The sequence below is a fragment of the Dendrobates tinctorius genome, unplaced genomic scaffold (genome assembly GCF_039654945.1).
Source record: "Dendrobates tinctorius isolate UK_male_01 unplaced genomic scaffold, ASM3965494v1 ptg000070l, whole genome shotgun sequence".
Taxonomy (NCBI): Eukaryota; Metazoa; Chordata; class Amphibia; order Anura; family Dendrobatidae; genus Dendrobates; species Dendrobates tinctorius.
Window position 1 is genome coordinate 78,244,086 of NW_027361738.1, and position 16,846 is coordinate 78,260,931.

Sequence of the window (16,846 nt, forward strand, 5' to 3'; positions counted from 1 at the left end):
TACTCCTCGTAGGAGGTATCCATTAGAAGGAGATGGAGACTCCCTGTAGTGAAATTGCTGGTATCAAAGGAAAAATTGCAGAGCCTGGTTTTCAGAAATGTGTTGTTTTTTTTTTTAATTTAAATATCTAAAAAAAATTTAAAAAAATAAACAAAAAACATCAAAATGTGACGATGATGTTTACTCTCCAAATATTTTATTAATGTTAACATATTATAGAGATTATCCAGGATTAGGAAAACATGGCTGCTTTCTTCCAAAAAAAAGCACCAAACTTGTCTAAAGGTTTTGGATGTTGTTGCAGCTCAATCCCATTAACCTCAAAAGCCGCCGTGGCTTTCTGATGCTGGATAACCACATTAATGGCAGCTGTTCATTGGGGTAAGGAGTAATAAAAAAATGTATAAAAGGTGTTAAAGAACTTATCCAGTTTTGGGCACTTTTTTTGCTTTTTTCTTGAGGTTAAAAATAATTCTTGCAATTGGTTGTCTTTAGAAAACTATTGCACATTTTGCCATCTAAAGCCTCTGTGTTGTACTGTCTACTGCCGAATGAATTAACTGAAAATCCGTCAGTGAGCTTGTTATAAAGGGAGAGTTTGTAATGATTTTGTCTTTTATTTTTTGCTCTACTTTTGCTGATTTTATGACCACAGATGACATAAAAGGTGTATATGCAAGAAAACAAAGAGTCTGTAAAAGCCAAACGATGCACAATTTTTTTTCTGCAAGGAGTTTTTATGTTCTTCCCGTGTTTGCGTGGGTTTCCTCCGGGTTCTCCGGTTTCCTCCCACATTCCAAAGACATAATGATAGGGAATTTAGATTGTGAGCCCCATTGGGGACAGTGATGATAATGTGTGCAAACTGTAAAGCACTGCGGAATATGTTAGCGCTATATAAAGATAGAGATTATTATTATTAAGTTAAAAAAAAAGTGGACAACACGTTTGAATTAAATAATAAAAAAAAGTAATGCTCTTCCTTGCAGATCAGTCATTTTCCTCTCTGATGCTTACATGGTCCCCACAGTTCCTGGAAATGTCTGTTCGGCCAATCACTGTCTACAGTGGTGACCGTCCTCTGACATTTTTGGTCATCGAGACAAGACCATTAGGCATCAAATAATCATCACAACGGGAGATTAGTTTGATCAGAAAGGGTAAACTTTCATCTCCTTTGTTTTTCATATCATAGGACAACCCTTATTGTTTAGCCTCCTTTGGGTATATTGACGACGTCACTTGAGCAAAACGCCAAAGCTCATTAAGATCAAAGCTGTGATGGTAAATTGGTCACCGGACCAATTCCTAAAAACAACCCCTACTTTTATACCCCATTAGGTTATACAGATGGTAGTTAGGTGGTTTCATCTAACACAGACCATTGAGAACAGCGCGGATGGTACATGGGTCACTTGACCGGCTAATGTTTTTGGGACGCCCTCACACCCAGGGCTGTGGGGCACTCGGTACCGGGCCCGGTGGATCTCAATCGGAGTTGTCACGGTAGCTGTGACCCGGCCCGTGGCCCTGGTCGCCCATGGTAAATGTTCAGTGTGAATGCCACCTGTGGTGTTCGGCAATGTAGGTGTTAGGCCTACGCTGCAGACAGATCCTCTGGGACAGATGGTGTGGTGCAGCAGTGATGGTGTAGCCCTCCACAGGCAGGGCTGTTGTCCCAGGGCAGAGTAGATATGGTGACACTTAGGTGGTGTAGTGTCAGGCGCAGGGGATGTAGCGATGCCGGGCAGGTTGACGCTAGAATAAGTGGAGGACACCAGGGCATGTAGTTCCAAAGCTTTACTTACAGTCTGTTGCACAAACAGGTGCCTGCTTCTGTGCCATGTCCTCCGGGTCTGGGACTCAGTCAACCCCCCAGGCCAGATGGAATACTCCTTTCCAACACTCCGCCAACTTGTGCCTTTCTGAACGTCTCCTCTTATAGCGCCTTTAGATGAAGTACTCCTAGTACTGAGTTACACTGGAGTTCCTCCTGTCTGATGTTCCTATGAGCTCTACTTGTACGGCAGACAGCTGTAGCCTGCTTCGGGGACTTCTTGCTACTAAGTCCCGGCTCACTATCCAGTTGCTGTTGTGCCCCCAAGTCTTGTGTGGGAATAAAGTGGTCACTACTTCTATTCTTCCGATGTCTGCTGCAGGACCATTAGTATCCGTACAACCTCGGGGACCGGGCCCCGGCCTTGCGCTTAGAACTTCTAGGAAGGGTTCTCTTCTCACCCACGTCCTCTGTTCTCTTTTACTCTTCAAGTTCCGTACTAATCCTTTCCTTCTATGGAGAGTCAAGCTTTCAGTCTATGTTGCTCTCTCGTTCTCTCTTTCCCGTGCCAGCAGACCCAGATCACTGGGATCTGCTGCAGCACTTCCATCCATCTATCCCTCTCTCTAGGGATCTTTTCCTCTCCCCCCTCCAACTACTGACTCCTCAACTTAAACTCTTCCCGCTCCTTGAAATGTAAACTAACTCCATCCACCTCCCAGCACGTTTCGTGTTCCAAGCAGGGAGCCACCAATGGGTGCTTTGCTATACTCCAAGCAGGGAGCTGCCGAAGGTGCTTTGCTACACTACTTTGTGGTGTGGGGTGCAGGCGTTGGAGCGTGGTCAGGAGTTTCCACCTTACCTGGATGGTGGGGCACCACACCTCAGGAGGAGGTGCAGTACCTCTGTGGCGACTGAGCCTCAGGGGCGCCACATTTTGGTTACTGTAACTCTGCATTTCATAATTTGACCCTTAATTCACTGATTATGATGGTGGGGCAGATAAGTGGAAATAATTAATCTTGCAGTTGTGGATCATATCAATTTATTGAGACGTGTGTTTGCTCAGTGAAGCAGTGAGATGTGATTTTTCGAGACAGTAATTCTGGTTTCTGTTTCTGTCTTTCAGCATACAGATCTGTGTCAGTACATGGACAAATACCCCGGGGGTCTGCATCCTGATAATGTGAAGGTAAGGCATAATGAACAACTGAGATAAGTCTGATAAATCCACCAATTTCATCGGGATTGGATGATTAAAGTGTATACGACTCTTCCCCGTAGATGATGTCAGGGGAGAGAAGGATCCGGCCATTGGAATTTCAGTGGATGATTCCTTTATTTGGTGGGGATGTTGGCAATGGCCAGAGAGGTGTATGTATATGGGGGAGATAGGAGAGATGGCCGAATTATCAGCCGACTTCTATCTAACGTGAATGGCCTGCTTAATATTTCCATTCTGGTAGCCAGGGGGTGGATACTGCATTAGTAGGGGTTTACCAAAACATGTAGGTGATGATGTATCAGACAAAACTCAACACGACTATATTTGCTGTAGACACTAGAGATGAGCGAATCTGTCCTGGTCCAGTGGCTACGTCAGTGGCTGCCAGACGATGGTATTGGGCTAGAGTTACTTGGCCCCAGGAATGATTTTGAGGTTCACCTTATCTACACCAAATATGCACATGACCACTTTAGAGGACATCCTAATTTTTACTGTTTTTCTTGAACACACAGAATGGTGGTACATGGAGTGCTAATTAGGATGCGCATGCGCACATATGCTCCTTTCCTTCTCTGTGGTGTTGCCGAAAATGGCAGACGTAGTACTTGGCTATCGTTGGCAGTCCCATAGAGAATGAATGGAGAGGAGGTGCATATGGCTGACCTCAGCTCCAATATGACAGCCCCATTTTCAGGGTCCGTTGGGGTTCCTGTAGTCAGACCCTCAACCAACTCGACACATTAACACCTATCCGATCAATAGCGGATAACTCATATACTTGGCACTGCCCCTTTAATGTACATAATAGAAATAAGGTATGAAATTCGGATTAAAAGGGTTATGCTCAACTTCTTTATTAGGTAAAAATGAAACTTTACAAATCACTTCTTATGAAAAATCCTCTCCGTTTTCAAGAATTAATGGAATTTAATTTCTACTTTGCTACGGTTATCGGCCATCTCTACAATCCATCAGAGGTGGGTGGTTTTGTAGGCAAGGATTGCAGCGCTTACAAGCTATTTCTCTTAGACGATGTAAGTGCTGCTCTGAACCTTGTTTCCTAGAGATTGAGCTCAGCGCTTGCAAGGCCTTTGTTTTAGAGCTTGTAAGTGCCGCTCTGAACCCTAAATATTCGGACCACCCTGTTGATCATCTTTATTTAGAAATTGTCAATATGTTCCGCAGCATATTACAAATTGAAGGGCTAAAATTAAGTATTATATTTCACCATTAAAAATGTTCTTTCTGATATTTCTGCTGCTATTTTGTAACCGCCTCTAACCTTCTCACCCCTTATTAATTTTTTCCATAATATTAGATTGTCTCAGGCCTCTTTTTAGAATTTTCCATAATGCCTTTCTAAAATTAGCAGTTTAGTACAGATCTTTCCGGTGGTGGCAGCAGATGAAAAATGGAATGAATCGGATTGATATTAACATAGCGGAGACAATGCTGGCTTGTGTCCAGAGTCTGGGGGAGCCCGTATTAATTATGCCGTCCGCACAACATCTCTCTTTTCAGACTGAATGGGCGAATACAGCGAGACCCTTAATAAAGCTGTCTGAATCAATAGCGGGTGTCACTTTGGATACGATCCAATCCAGCGCTCTCTTGTCTAACCATCTATTTAAATTAGATGATCTGTCGACAAGTTACTTATATGAATTGCTTCCACTTGTTTTGGTGCTTTATGCTGCCATTCACATCACAAGGTCGTCGGAAATTTTTCTCTATATATATATTTGCATGCCTGCTTGCTGGGACCCCCCTCCGTGATCTGCTGTAATCTATGTTGTAGACTTGTAGGGAATGTTCAATATTATTGCAGTGCCACCACTTGGGAATCTATGTATTACACACTGCAGAACAAGACGGGTCCTCCTCGGAGCACGGGTCCTCCGAAACTGGCTGACCCCTTAACTGTAGTGAATGCCATGGACCCAACGAAGTCGAGTGCAGTGCCGGTGTGAATTAATTGGCCCCATAATCATAATATATATAAGTTTTCCCACTGATAAAGACATGAGCAGTCTATAATTTTAAGGATAGGTTAATTTTAACATTGAGGGATAGAATATCAAAAATAAAATCCAGAAAATCACATTGTATAAATTATATAAATTTATTTGCATTTTGCTGTGAGAAATAAGGATTTGATCCCCCTACCAACCATTAAGAGTTCTGGCTCCTACAGACCAGTTAGATACTCCTAATCAATTCGTTACCGGCATTAAAGACAGCTGTCTTACATAGTCACCTGTGTAAAAGACTTCTGTCCACAGACTCAATCAGTCAGACTCTAACCTCTACAACATGGGCAAGACCAAAGAGCTTTATAAGGATGTCAGGGACAAGATCCTGGACCTGAACATAGCTGGAATTGGCTACAAAACCATAAGTAAGATGCTGGGTGAGAACTGTTGGCGCAATAGTAAGAAAATGGAAGAATTAAAAAATGACTCAACCTACATTGATCTGGGGCACCATGCAAAATCTCACCTCTTGAGGTATCCTTGATCATGAGGAAGGTTAGAGATCAGCCTAAATCTACATGGGGGGAGCTTGTTAATGTTCTCAAGTCAGCTGGGACCACAGTCACCAATAAAACCATTGGTAACACATTACGCTGTAAAGGCTTAAAATCCTGCAGTGCCCACAAGGTCCCCCTGCTCAAGAAGGCACATGTGCAGGCCCGTCTGCAGTTTACCAATGAACACCTGGATGATTCTGTGAGTGATTGGGAAGAAGGTGTTGTGGTCAGATGAGACAAAAAATTGATTTCTTACATTCTGACATTAACTCAACTCTCTGTGTTTGGAGGAAGAGAAATGCTGCCTATGACCCAAAGAACGCCATCCCCACTGTCAAGCATGGAGGTGGAAACATGTTTTGGGGGTTTTTCTCTGCTAAGGGCACAGGACTACTTCACCGCGTCAATGGGAGAATGGATGGAGCCACGTACCATAAAATCCTGAGTGACAACCTCCTTCCCTCCACCAAGTCATGGCTGGGTCTTCCAGCAAGACAATGACCCAAAACATAAAGCCAAGGCAACAAAGGAGTGGCTCAAAAAGAAGCACATTAAGGTCATGGAGTGGCCTAGCCAGTCTCCAGACCTTAATCCCATAGAAAACTTATGTAGGGAGATGAAGCTCCGAGTTGCCAAGTGACAGCCTCAAAATCTTAATGATTTAGAAATGATCTGCAAAGAGGAGTGGACCAAAATTCCTCCTGACATGTGCGCAAACCTCATCATCAACTACAACAAACGTCTGACTGCTGTGCTTGTCAACAAGGGTTTAACCACTAAATATTAAGTCTTGTTTTTCCAGAGGGATCAAATACTTATTTCTCACTGCAAAATACAAATAAATGAATATAATTTCTACAATGTGATTTTCTGGATTTTATTTTTGATATTCTATTTCTCAATGTTAAAATTAACCTGCTCCTAAAATTATAGACAGTTCATGTCTTTGTCAGTGGGCAAACCTACAAAATCAGCAAGGGATCAAATACTTATTTCCCCCACTGTATATATAGAGCTGCTATGCAGGAAGTCATTTCAGTGTGTGGCAGACAGCCCATGTGTGGCGGGCTGTTATGCAGTAATCATGGAAAAGGATCCAGTAAGCAAACATACTGAATTACTTTCATACTGATGCAATTTATAAGGCCTCATTCAGACATCCATTTTTTGCATACAAATGCTTTCCATGTTTTTCTCGAATAGCACTGGTACATGAGAGAGTCTATGTGGCCATTCACATGTCCGTGATTTTTCACGGCCCGAGCTGTCCGCTAAAAATCACGGTAACACGTCCAATTTTGATCCAAGGGTCGGATCAAAATCCCCAATGCAAGTCTGTGGTTCCGTTAAAAAAAAAAAAAAAAAACGGACTGCGCTAAGATGACATCCAGTGCGGTTCAACTTTCACGGACTGTTAAAACAGGGAAAGTGGAGAAACTTTTTTTTCCCCCTCCACATACGAGAAAAACTTGATAAAACTTGGATCAAATTATGATCGAAGTCTGATCAAAAATTTTTCGCTCCATTTTTCTTGTACGTGGAAAATACTGACGTGTGAATGAGGCCTAGCTGATCCTTTCAGGGATGATTACTGGACTTGTGAACTTACCTTGTTTCTGCCTTTGCCCCGCTAGAGTCCTTATATATAGAGGGCTGCTAGGCAGGAAGTCGCTTCAGTGTGTGCCATTGAGACCTTCGTTAGGCTCCTCTCCTCTTGCGGTAAATAAGTTGCCTGTTTGTTCCTCTTTGTACATGTAAATGGGTAACCTGTGTTATCTTTATTATGCCTATATATAAAGGGCTGACATGCAGGAAGTTGTTCAGTGTGTGCCATAATGGCGCATACATGTGTGAGACAAGAGGTGCTGCAGCCGGGTAAGAAGAGGGGACCACCATCCGGTGCCCGAGCTTGTCAGAAAGTGGAGACGAGCACTAAACACTTTTTAGCCCCCTGGTGATCTTGGCAGGCAAAATCTGTAACCCTGCCAGGAAGTGGTAACTGGGGAACATGTAGCATTACCGGTAGTGATGAGCGAGTATACTCGTTGCTCGGGTTTTCCCGAGCATGCTCAGGTGTTCTCCAAGTAGTTTGGGCGTGCTCGGAGATATAGTTTGTGTCGCCGCAGCTGCATGATTGGCGGCTGCTAGACAGCCTGAATATATGTGGGGGTTGCCTATTTGTTAGGAAATCCCCACATGTATTCAAGCTGTCTAGCAGCCGCAAATCATGCCCCTATGGCGACAGAAACTAAATCTCCGAGCACATCCAAATACTCAGAGAACACCCGAGCATCTCGAACATCTCGAGTAACGAGTATACTCGTTCATCACCAATTACTGGCAATGGGGCAGCCTGAAGCCGTCTGCGTGCCACTAGAAGACTGCTCAGCTGACCGTTGGCTATCCCAATTTCCCCTTGTTCTCCATGAGAGAGCTGCTGCCAGAATCACCTTGTAGCGGCTTATCTCCGTGTCAAATTTAAAGTTAGTCCGATTTAAATTCCATCCACCCAATCCTTATGTCCCCCAACATACTCTGTCAGGAGGCAATCCTACACATTAGATGGTTGGCCGAGAGCGATTCCTCAATCTTTGATGTCCAGACATATTCAGGGGGCGGGAACTGGGCCCAAAAGGGGGCATGGTCTAAAAATATGGGTGCAGTTTTTGGCAATGTTCTCCATACAACACTCTCCTGCCAATTTGAAACAAATCTTAAGTAATTGTGATAATCTTATATTTCTGTAGAGTACCGGTATTTTTTAGTTTTTTTTTGATGGGGAGAATAGCGCTGCAGGGTGCACAATTGTTGTAAAACTAATGAGTCACTCAGAAGCCACTTCTGCTGCTGTGACCTCCCTCAATCACTTGTGAGAAACTGGGGAACTTAATAGTAAGTGTGTAAGTCCCTTGCAGCACCCACCAAAGGAGAAATTGGGCATTACATAGTTTATTACACAATAGTAAAGAGTTTTTCATAGACACTTTGGGCTTGATTCATTGTTCCTATTGTGCCTTTTTTTTCTAGTTGGTGTTTTTTTTCACCTATTATTTGAAACTTATTTTTAACTCTATTTTATATATGTTCATCTTGCTTTTTTTTTGTTTTTGTTTTTATGTGCACCTTTTTGTTGGAGTTTTAGGGGCTACCAGACATTTTTGGCTGATTTTTAACAGTTTCAACTTTTCAAAAAGTAACAAAAATTGCTGCAAATGTACCTCACCCCCGCACCCCTGAGTAATCTTATATATGGCAGATATTTTTGTACAAATATTCAGCTATTTGCAAAAAGTGAGACATTTTCTGCTAAAAAGGAGCAAAACAGGTAAAGGTAAAAAATATGTAAAGTATTTTTTATTTGCTGCAAAATACATGAGCAATTTAGAGGAATTTGATCAACAAATACTAAAAAAAAAAAAAAAAAAAAAAAAGTGACTTACCCCTCCTCCCCAAATGATGAATCATATGGTTAATATGTTCCATTGAACTAAAGATAATTCTACCAGACCACACAATACAACAGACAGATGTTACTGATTTTTTTTTTCTTTTTTTCGAAGAGCAGAAATCAATAATCCATAGATTATCTTTGACTTGACTTTTTGGGCTTTGTATGTGATTGCGTCATCGCCATTGTCTGGTCACGATCCATATTCCTACTACGTAGATCTGTAATGATCTGCGGTTCTCCTCGGATCCTCCTTTCACTTCTGTTCTGTATTTCTGTCATTATAAATATTGAGTTGTTCATGAAAATTATAGTGCATTTTCTTTAAACCTGTCATTTATGTTTTTATCCTTTTTATGGATATATTTTCGGCACAGTTGATTGAAAATGTCGATCCCAACATATATGACATATAGACGCACATTGCACTGATCTCTCGGCTGGGGGGATGGAACCCCCTTTTTTCCTTTGCCCCTGATGAACCCTCGGCACTTAGGAGGGAGAAACGCATCGGGCTGGGCCTCATATCTTCTGATGGCTGATAAGTATTAATAATTTTTTAACACTGACAGATTGATGGATGGCAATATGGTTTTTTGCTTAGTAGGGCATTCTGCTACTTAGTGAGTGCCTTCAACTGCCATCCTGGTTTACATTTAGGACTATTATGTCCATTACTCCTGTTTAATCAGCGTCTATATGTCATTTTTATACCATTAATTTCCATCTGGTGGATTTTCTGTGGTTACTAACCTGTAGTGCATTGATTGTGCATTACTGTGGTTGCATTTTGCATTTTCTCCTATGCAAACGTTTTTTCTTTTGGGGCTATATCTGGTCTGTCACTGTTTGCAACATAAGCCTTTTTTTACTACGAGATAAGTCATAAAGAGCTGCAAGATATAAGTATTTTTTACTACGAGATATAATTAGGGTGGGCTTATATGCCCATTATGCTACTACGAGATAAGTTTACATCTAAAGCCCCCGTTACACACTGCGATATCGCTAGCAATATCACTGTAAAGTCACCGATTTTGTGACGTTACAGCGATATTACTAGTGATATCGCTGCATGTGATACTTACCTCCGACCGGCTCCCCCGCTGGTTATCGCTGATCGCGCGAGAAGCTGCTGGACCATTCCTCGTCGTCAGCTTCCTGCGGCGCTTCCTGCTGTGGCGACGAGCGACGCGTGGAGCCGGGTGGGAGGACGCAGGATCGCCGCATCTGACAGGTAAGTAGCGATCCCCGTCCCCTGCGATGTCGCTGGTGAGATCTGCCTGAGTGGCAGCTCACTAGCGACCACCTAGTGATTCACCAGCGATCCTGACCGCGTCATAGCGCTGGTCGTGATCGCTGGTGAGTCGCTAGGTGTAACGGTACCCTAAGAGACGATATATAGTCTCTCCACCAGGGGTTATTTTCGGGTGTATATTGTGTGTTTGTGTTCTCCTGTGTATCCTCGTCGTGGACTAGGATTTTTCAGGGTGTTATAGGGTCACAGACGTTGAGCGGGGGCGCCACATCATCAACAACTAGGGTGCCAACCTCCGCGGTTAGGAAGGGACCTGTTAGGGCCTATTAGGGCGAGTATAGTGGCCCTGAGTAGTTATTATTCTCTGTCTAAATGTTTGTTTATTATCACCCTGTACCCTATGAACTGGGATTGTCCAGGTTTTAAATAGTAATTAAAAGTAAAGTTTTAGGGGTCATTTTCTTGTTGCTACCTTGGTTTTTTTTTTTTTTTTTTTTTTTGATCCTATAAATATTTTTTGAGGTATTTTGGAAAATGTTTGTCGGCCATGATTCCTAGGATCCGTTTGTTTCTGTTTTGTGTTTTTTTCTTTTCAATATATTACAAGCGAAAACCAGGCTTCTTAATCCGCCACGTGTTACAGAACATGCGCTGCTGATTTAGACATGAATCAAAGGATCTCAAGAGAAAGTGGTTCCATTTCGACACGTTTCAGAGTCCATCTGACTCTTTCCTCAGGACAACCACAAAATCTTGACTTCTTTTGGATTGTGTCTAAATCGGCAGCAGATATCAAAAAATCCACTCTGCCCTGGTATGTAGAAACACTTGTGCATATTGCAGCGGCTGACACCAGGGATTGTGTCTGACACCAGCCTTTCAGGGGAGCTTCATCCTTTTTTATCCTCTCTAAATGATTTGGATAAGACCCTATTGCACTTTGCATTTTTTAATTTAATATGATAAAGAGCACACAAGATGCCAGCACGGTATGGGGAAAAATGCAATTGCATCAAAATTTGTGATTTTTTTTTAAAAAGTTGGGGCTTAAGTAAAGAGGGCGAGCCTCCCATTGCCGACACGTTTACCTGTTTTTTGTTTACATGATTTTACACGGTTTTATGTACGCACTTAACTTAGGGACATTTATTAAGTTAAGTGTGTACATAAAACCAAGATTTATTATGGATGAATGGATGGATGGATGGATCAATAACTGGGTATATGAATGTGTAGACGTGTGGATGGATGGGTGGATGGATGAATAAATGGGTACATGAATGTGTAGATGGATGGATGGGTAGACTGATGGATGGCAGATGGATGGGTAGACTGGTTGATGGGGGATGGATGGGTAGACTGGTTGATGGGGGATGGATGGGTAGACTGGTTGATGGGGGATGGATGGGTAGACTGGTTGATGGGGGATGGATGGGTAGACTGGTTGATGGGGGATGGATGGGTAGACTGGTTGATGGGGGATGGATGGGTAGACTGGTTGATGGGGGATGGATGGGTAGACTGATGGATGGGGGATGGATGGGTAGACTGATGGATGGGGGATGGATGGGTAGACTGGTTGATGGGGGATGGATGGGTAGACTGGTTGATGGGGGATGGATGGATAGACTGGTTGATGGGGGATGGATGGGTAGACTGGTTGATGGGGGATGGATGGGTAGACTGATGGATGGGGGATGGATGGGTAGACTGGTTGATGGGGGATGGATGGGTAGACTGGTTGATGGGGGATGGATGGGTAGACTGGTTGATGGGGGATGGATGGGTAGACTGATGGATGGGGGATGGATGGGTAGACTGGTTGATGGGGGATGGATGGGTAGACTGGTTGATGGGGGATGGATGGGTAGACTGGTTGATGGGGGATGGATGGGTAGACTGGTTGATGGGGGATGGATGGGTAGACTGGTGGATGGGGGATGGATGGGTAGATGGGTTGATGGGACATGGATGGGTAGACGGATGGATGGGTGGGTGGACGGCCAGACGGATGGACAGACAGACAGACAGGTGGATGGATGGACAGATGGACAGACAGACGGGTGGATGGATGGACAGATGGACAGACAGACGGGTGGATGGATGGACAGATGGACAGACAGACGGGTAGACGGACGGACAGACGGGTGGACGGATGGATGGATACCCAAGGAAAGAAATGGTGTAATAATATCCGCATTTCCAGGTTACAATAATACTCAAAACAAATGGAAGCAGATGCGACCAAGTTAATTACATATAAGAATAAATCTTTATTGAAGAATATTAAGATTTAAAACTATAGACATGAGATAGAGGGGTACATAAATAGAGAAATTGATAAATATAGGACAGATGGGAAGATAAATAGATGGGCAAATGGATAGATAGATGTGTGATTTATAGATCGATGGATGGATAGATAGATAGAAATGATAAATACACATTAGATCAGAGGTGGTAATAGCACTAATGCAACCTTTTTAGCCACAGAAGGGCCCAAGAGGTAAAGGGGGCCCATTGCTACCTCCAAAGCAGATGGAATTGCACGTTATCAGGAGATACTGGAGTGTAAGGGGCCCCTATATTTTGTTCTTGCACAAGGGTCCTATTCTTGCTGTGTCTTCTACATTAGATAGATAGATATGGGATAGATGGATAGATAGCTAAAAAAAAAAAAAAAAAGAAAGCAGCACCATTCTCAACAGCACCGAAACATTGCTGAGGCTCTATGGGCTATTAAATCACAGTTTTTCCTAAATTCTTGATGGAGTGCTGCTTTCATTTTATTCTTTTAGCTCTCTGGAGGTTTGGTAATTGCCTGAAAGATTTTGCACCCGTATTGGCGTTATATTGTCTGCTAGTGTTGCTCCTTTTTTTTCTTTTTCTAGATTGATAGATAGATAGATAATAGAATAGATAATAAATCGATAGATACTAGATGGATTGATAGATAATAGATGGATGGACGGATAGATCTGAGATAGCTGGATATAGGTAAGTATTAGTTAGAGATCTGAGATAAAGAGTTTTGTTTTTCTTTTGTTCCGGTGATTCATTGCAGAATGTTGACATTTTGGTGGATTGTGGACGGTGGAGTTTGTACAATGCCATTAAATTTGAAAAATGTGCAAATTAGGAGCCCTTCGAGTTGATGGAGCTGAGAGGTAATATTAGGTCGTTCACAGTCCATGGAGCAGGCAGGTGTGCACAAGTCCCAGTAATATTACACCAAATTAAGGCCGCCTGTCACAGCCGCCATAGAGAATCAATTATCCAGGTTGACATTTGTTCATTTTGTATTCCCCCATTTTACACCGTCGTGTGTTCACTCTCCAGACCCTTAATATTCTGTATGATCACACGCGGCCGGGTGAGCGGCGGCAGCTGCGGGCGCAGATTGGATTTTTAGCCCTTTGTGCATTTCTCATATCCAGCACACAATGGTGCGTGGGGGCTTTGCTGTGCTGACCCCAGAGATATTCCTCTACAGCAATGCTAGCATAAATGTGGTTTATCCAGATATGTGGCGGGACAGCCTGCTCATTTTCCAGTCCTTTGATCTACTTTTCATGGCTTTCATGTATATCCTAAAAAATTAATATGCAAATTGTCTAATTTTGATGGATCTTCTGTTTTTTTTTTTTATTAAACACGGCTCCACTTTTTATTCTATGGGCTGATGTTGGTACTGCATTTCTGCTCTTATTTCCTTGAATGAGGATGAGCTGCAGTATAAAGCATGGAAAATGGATATATATTAGAAACTGATTCTGGAAAAAATTCCAGGTGCTGGGTCCTCCCAGAGAGATAAATCTGTACATGAGGGGTTCTCCTCTATTAACCTGAAATATCCCCATAGGATAAAATGGATTTTCGAAACCAGGCATAATTTTTTTTAAAGGCAAGCTTATAAGGTACTGTAGTAAGGAAAAGTGGAAAAAGCTTCCTTGTAATATATTTTTATTACCTTCTTTGTTCATTTGTTTCATTGTATTTTACTTGTTTAATATGGAAACCATCAGCAGGTAGCTTATCTGCTATTTATAGATCTAGCTATAGCTTCATCTTGAGCATACTTTTTGCTTACATTCAGGTTTTTGTGCTACGCGTGTGTGTATGTGTATATACATACACACATATATATATATATATATATATATATATATACTGTATATGTATAGTGATCTTAAGAAAACAGTGACTTTGCAGTTTTCACACTGGCCACTAGTGCTATTTAAGACTTGTACATCCTGACATTTCAGAAAGTGTTTTCAGCAGGTTCCTTATCATCAGAGGCAGGATTACAATGCCGGGTATCTCCTCTGTACACAGCTGATAATACAGGATCCATCAATCACAATAGGTGATGTCACAGCTCAACTCCTCCTCCTGTACGATGACTGATAACACCTCTATATACAGTAAGTGACACAGAATTCACCATTCACAATAACTGACGTCACAGCTTACCTCCTCTCTCTCCTGTCCAATGACTGATAACACCTCTATATACAGTGTCGATAACACAGAATCCACCATTCACAATAGGTGATGTCACAGCTCTCCTCCTCCTCCTGTACAATGACTGATAACACCTCTATATAAGGAAGAGAACACAGGATCCACAATGACCATTGCACACACGCATTAGATGCTTCAATACAAAAGATAGGATCAGAGTCTGAACATATTGGCTAATGTACATTTGTTGTTTCCTGAAGCAACAGGAAGTTGTAATCAAATAAGCTCCAGTAGCCTGTCTGATATTGCAATATTTATATGTATTTTTTAATTTTATTTATAATACTGATTGTGATATGTAAAAAAAAAAAAACATTAATGCAAAATCCTGATTTAAACACTAGTAGGTCATGTGCTGATGATTGCTTTTTAAGGGTATGTGACCATAGAACATATGTGCTGCAGACCGCTTGTAGCAGAGACCCCGCAGTGATATCCTCAGTGGTATTTATCTCTGTGGATATTATCCTGGAGAAAAAAAAGAGTCGTGTAGTTTCCCAACATACTCTGTCAGGAGGCAATGCTACACATTAGATGGTTGGCCGAGAGCGAATCATCAATCTTTGATGTCCAGATCACCACGGCCAACAGTCAGTGCCGCGACGTCCAGACATATTCAGGGGGTGGGAACTGGGCCCAAAGTGGGGCATGGTCTAAAAATATGGGCGCACAGTTTTTGGCAATGTTCTCTACACAACACTTTCCTGCCTATTTCAAACAAATCTTAAGAAATTGTGATAATCTTATATTTCTGTAGAGTACCGGTATTTTTTTTTTTTTTGATGGTGAGAATAGCTATGCAGGGTGCACAATTGTTGTAAAACGAATGAGTCACTCCGCAGCAACGTCTGCTGCCGTGACCTCCCTCGATCACTTGTGATTAACTGGGGAACTCGATAGTAAGTGTTTAAGTCCCTTGCAGCGCCCACCAAAGGAGAAATTGGGCATTACATAGTTTATTACATAATAGTAAAGAGTTTTTCATAGACACTTTGGGCTCGATTCATCATTCCTATTGTGCCTTTTTTTTCTAGTTGGTGTTTTTTTCACCTATTATTTTGCAACTTAACTCTAGAGTTGGGTAGTTTCACCTGCAAAAGTTGAAATGTGAACTGCCATCTGCAGCATCATTACGCTTCGGCTCTGAAATGTTATTGCATTTTTTAAAATCTCATGTACTATGTTGGCGCGTAAAGAATCCAGTGTATTTTTTCGCAAGCAAATTTACAGTGGAAATTCGCCAAATTAATGGTTGTCTGCCTCTGAATGCACTTTGGCAAATCATGAAGATCCTCTGCTGGCAGCTCCTGCGTAATCACCGACCAATGGCGCCCTAATCTGTGCTCGATGGGAGACAAATCTAGAAAGGCTGCAGTCAGGGAGCACATTTGTCACCCTACAGGCCTACACCATAATATCGGAGCAGTCTTCATTCATTTTGTTTTAATTTTCCCTCTTCTTCGCTTTTGTTGATGCAGCGGAGCACAGCAATGGAGAGGAGTTTGTCATTGGCTGTTGCGCTTTGCGTAGGCAGCAATCGAGATGACAAAGTTCACTTCGTTGTCCCGAGCTTTTTTGTGTCAGTAGCTGCCTATGAAGAGCGCAGCAGTTGATGACAAACTCGTCTCCGTTGCTGCACTCTGTGCATGAACAAAAGCAAAGAGGGAAGATTAAAACAAAATGATTTTGCACCCCCATAGACTGTGACACCCGGAGCAACCGACCCTCCGTCTCCTCCGCTCCCACCCACGCTGTGCCCCTGCAGCCGAGGTCAATATCTGCATGGAGTTTTCTTCAATGGTTAAATGGGCCATACGTGGTGTCAATCTCTGTACAACACTGCGGAATAGGTTGGCACTTTATAAATGAGCACAAATGACCGATCCAGCCAGCATCGCTATAGATACTTTTTTTTTTCCACTGCTCCCAGATGGCTAATGATGTAAACTAATGACATTTGTTGGAAATCTCCCGACTGTTACTTGGTCATTTTTCGTGCATTCCATACGAACCTTTTGACAATTCTTGTATCCAAGGGCTCTTCGGCACATTACAGAAGGCTAAGCTCTCAGCACAGTGAA

General features: G+C 42.5%; 1 protein-coding gene across 5 annotated transcripts in view; it reads left to right on the forward strand.

The window, feature by feature from the left end:
- Window positions 1–16,846, forward strand: part of CDK14 (cyclin dependent kinase 14) — a 701,555-nt gene that overhangs the window by 310,657 nt on the left and 374,052 nt on the right. For all 5 annotated transcript variants that reach the window (XM_073581965.1, XM_073581962.1, XM_073581963.1 and 2 more), the window contains one exon: window positions 2,907–2,969. In XM_073581965.1, coding sequence (XP_073438066.1) covers window positions 2,907–2,969 — 63 coding nt within the window. The remainder of the gene's footprint in view (window positions 1–2,906; window positions 2,970–16,846) is intronic.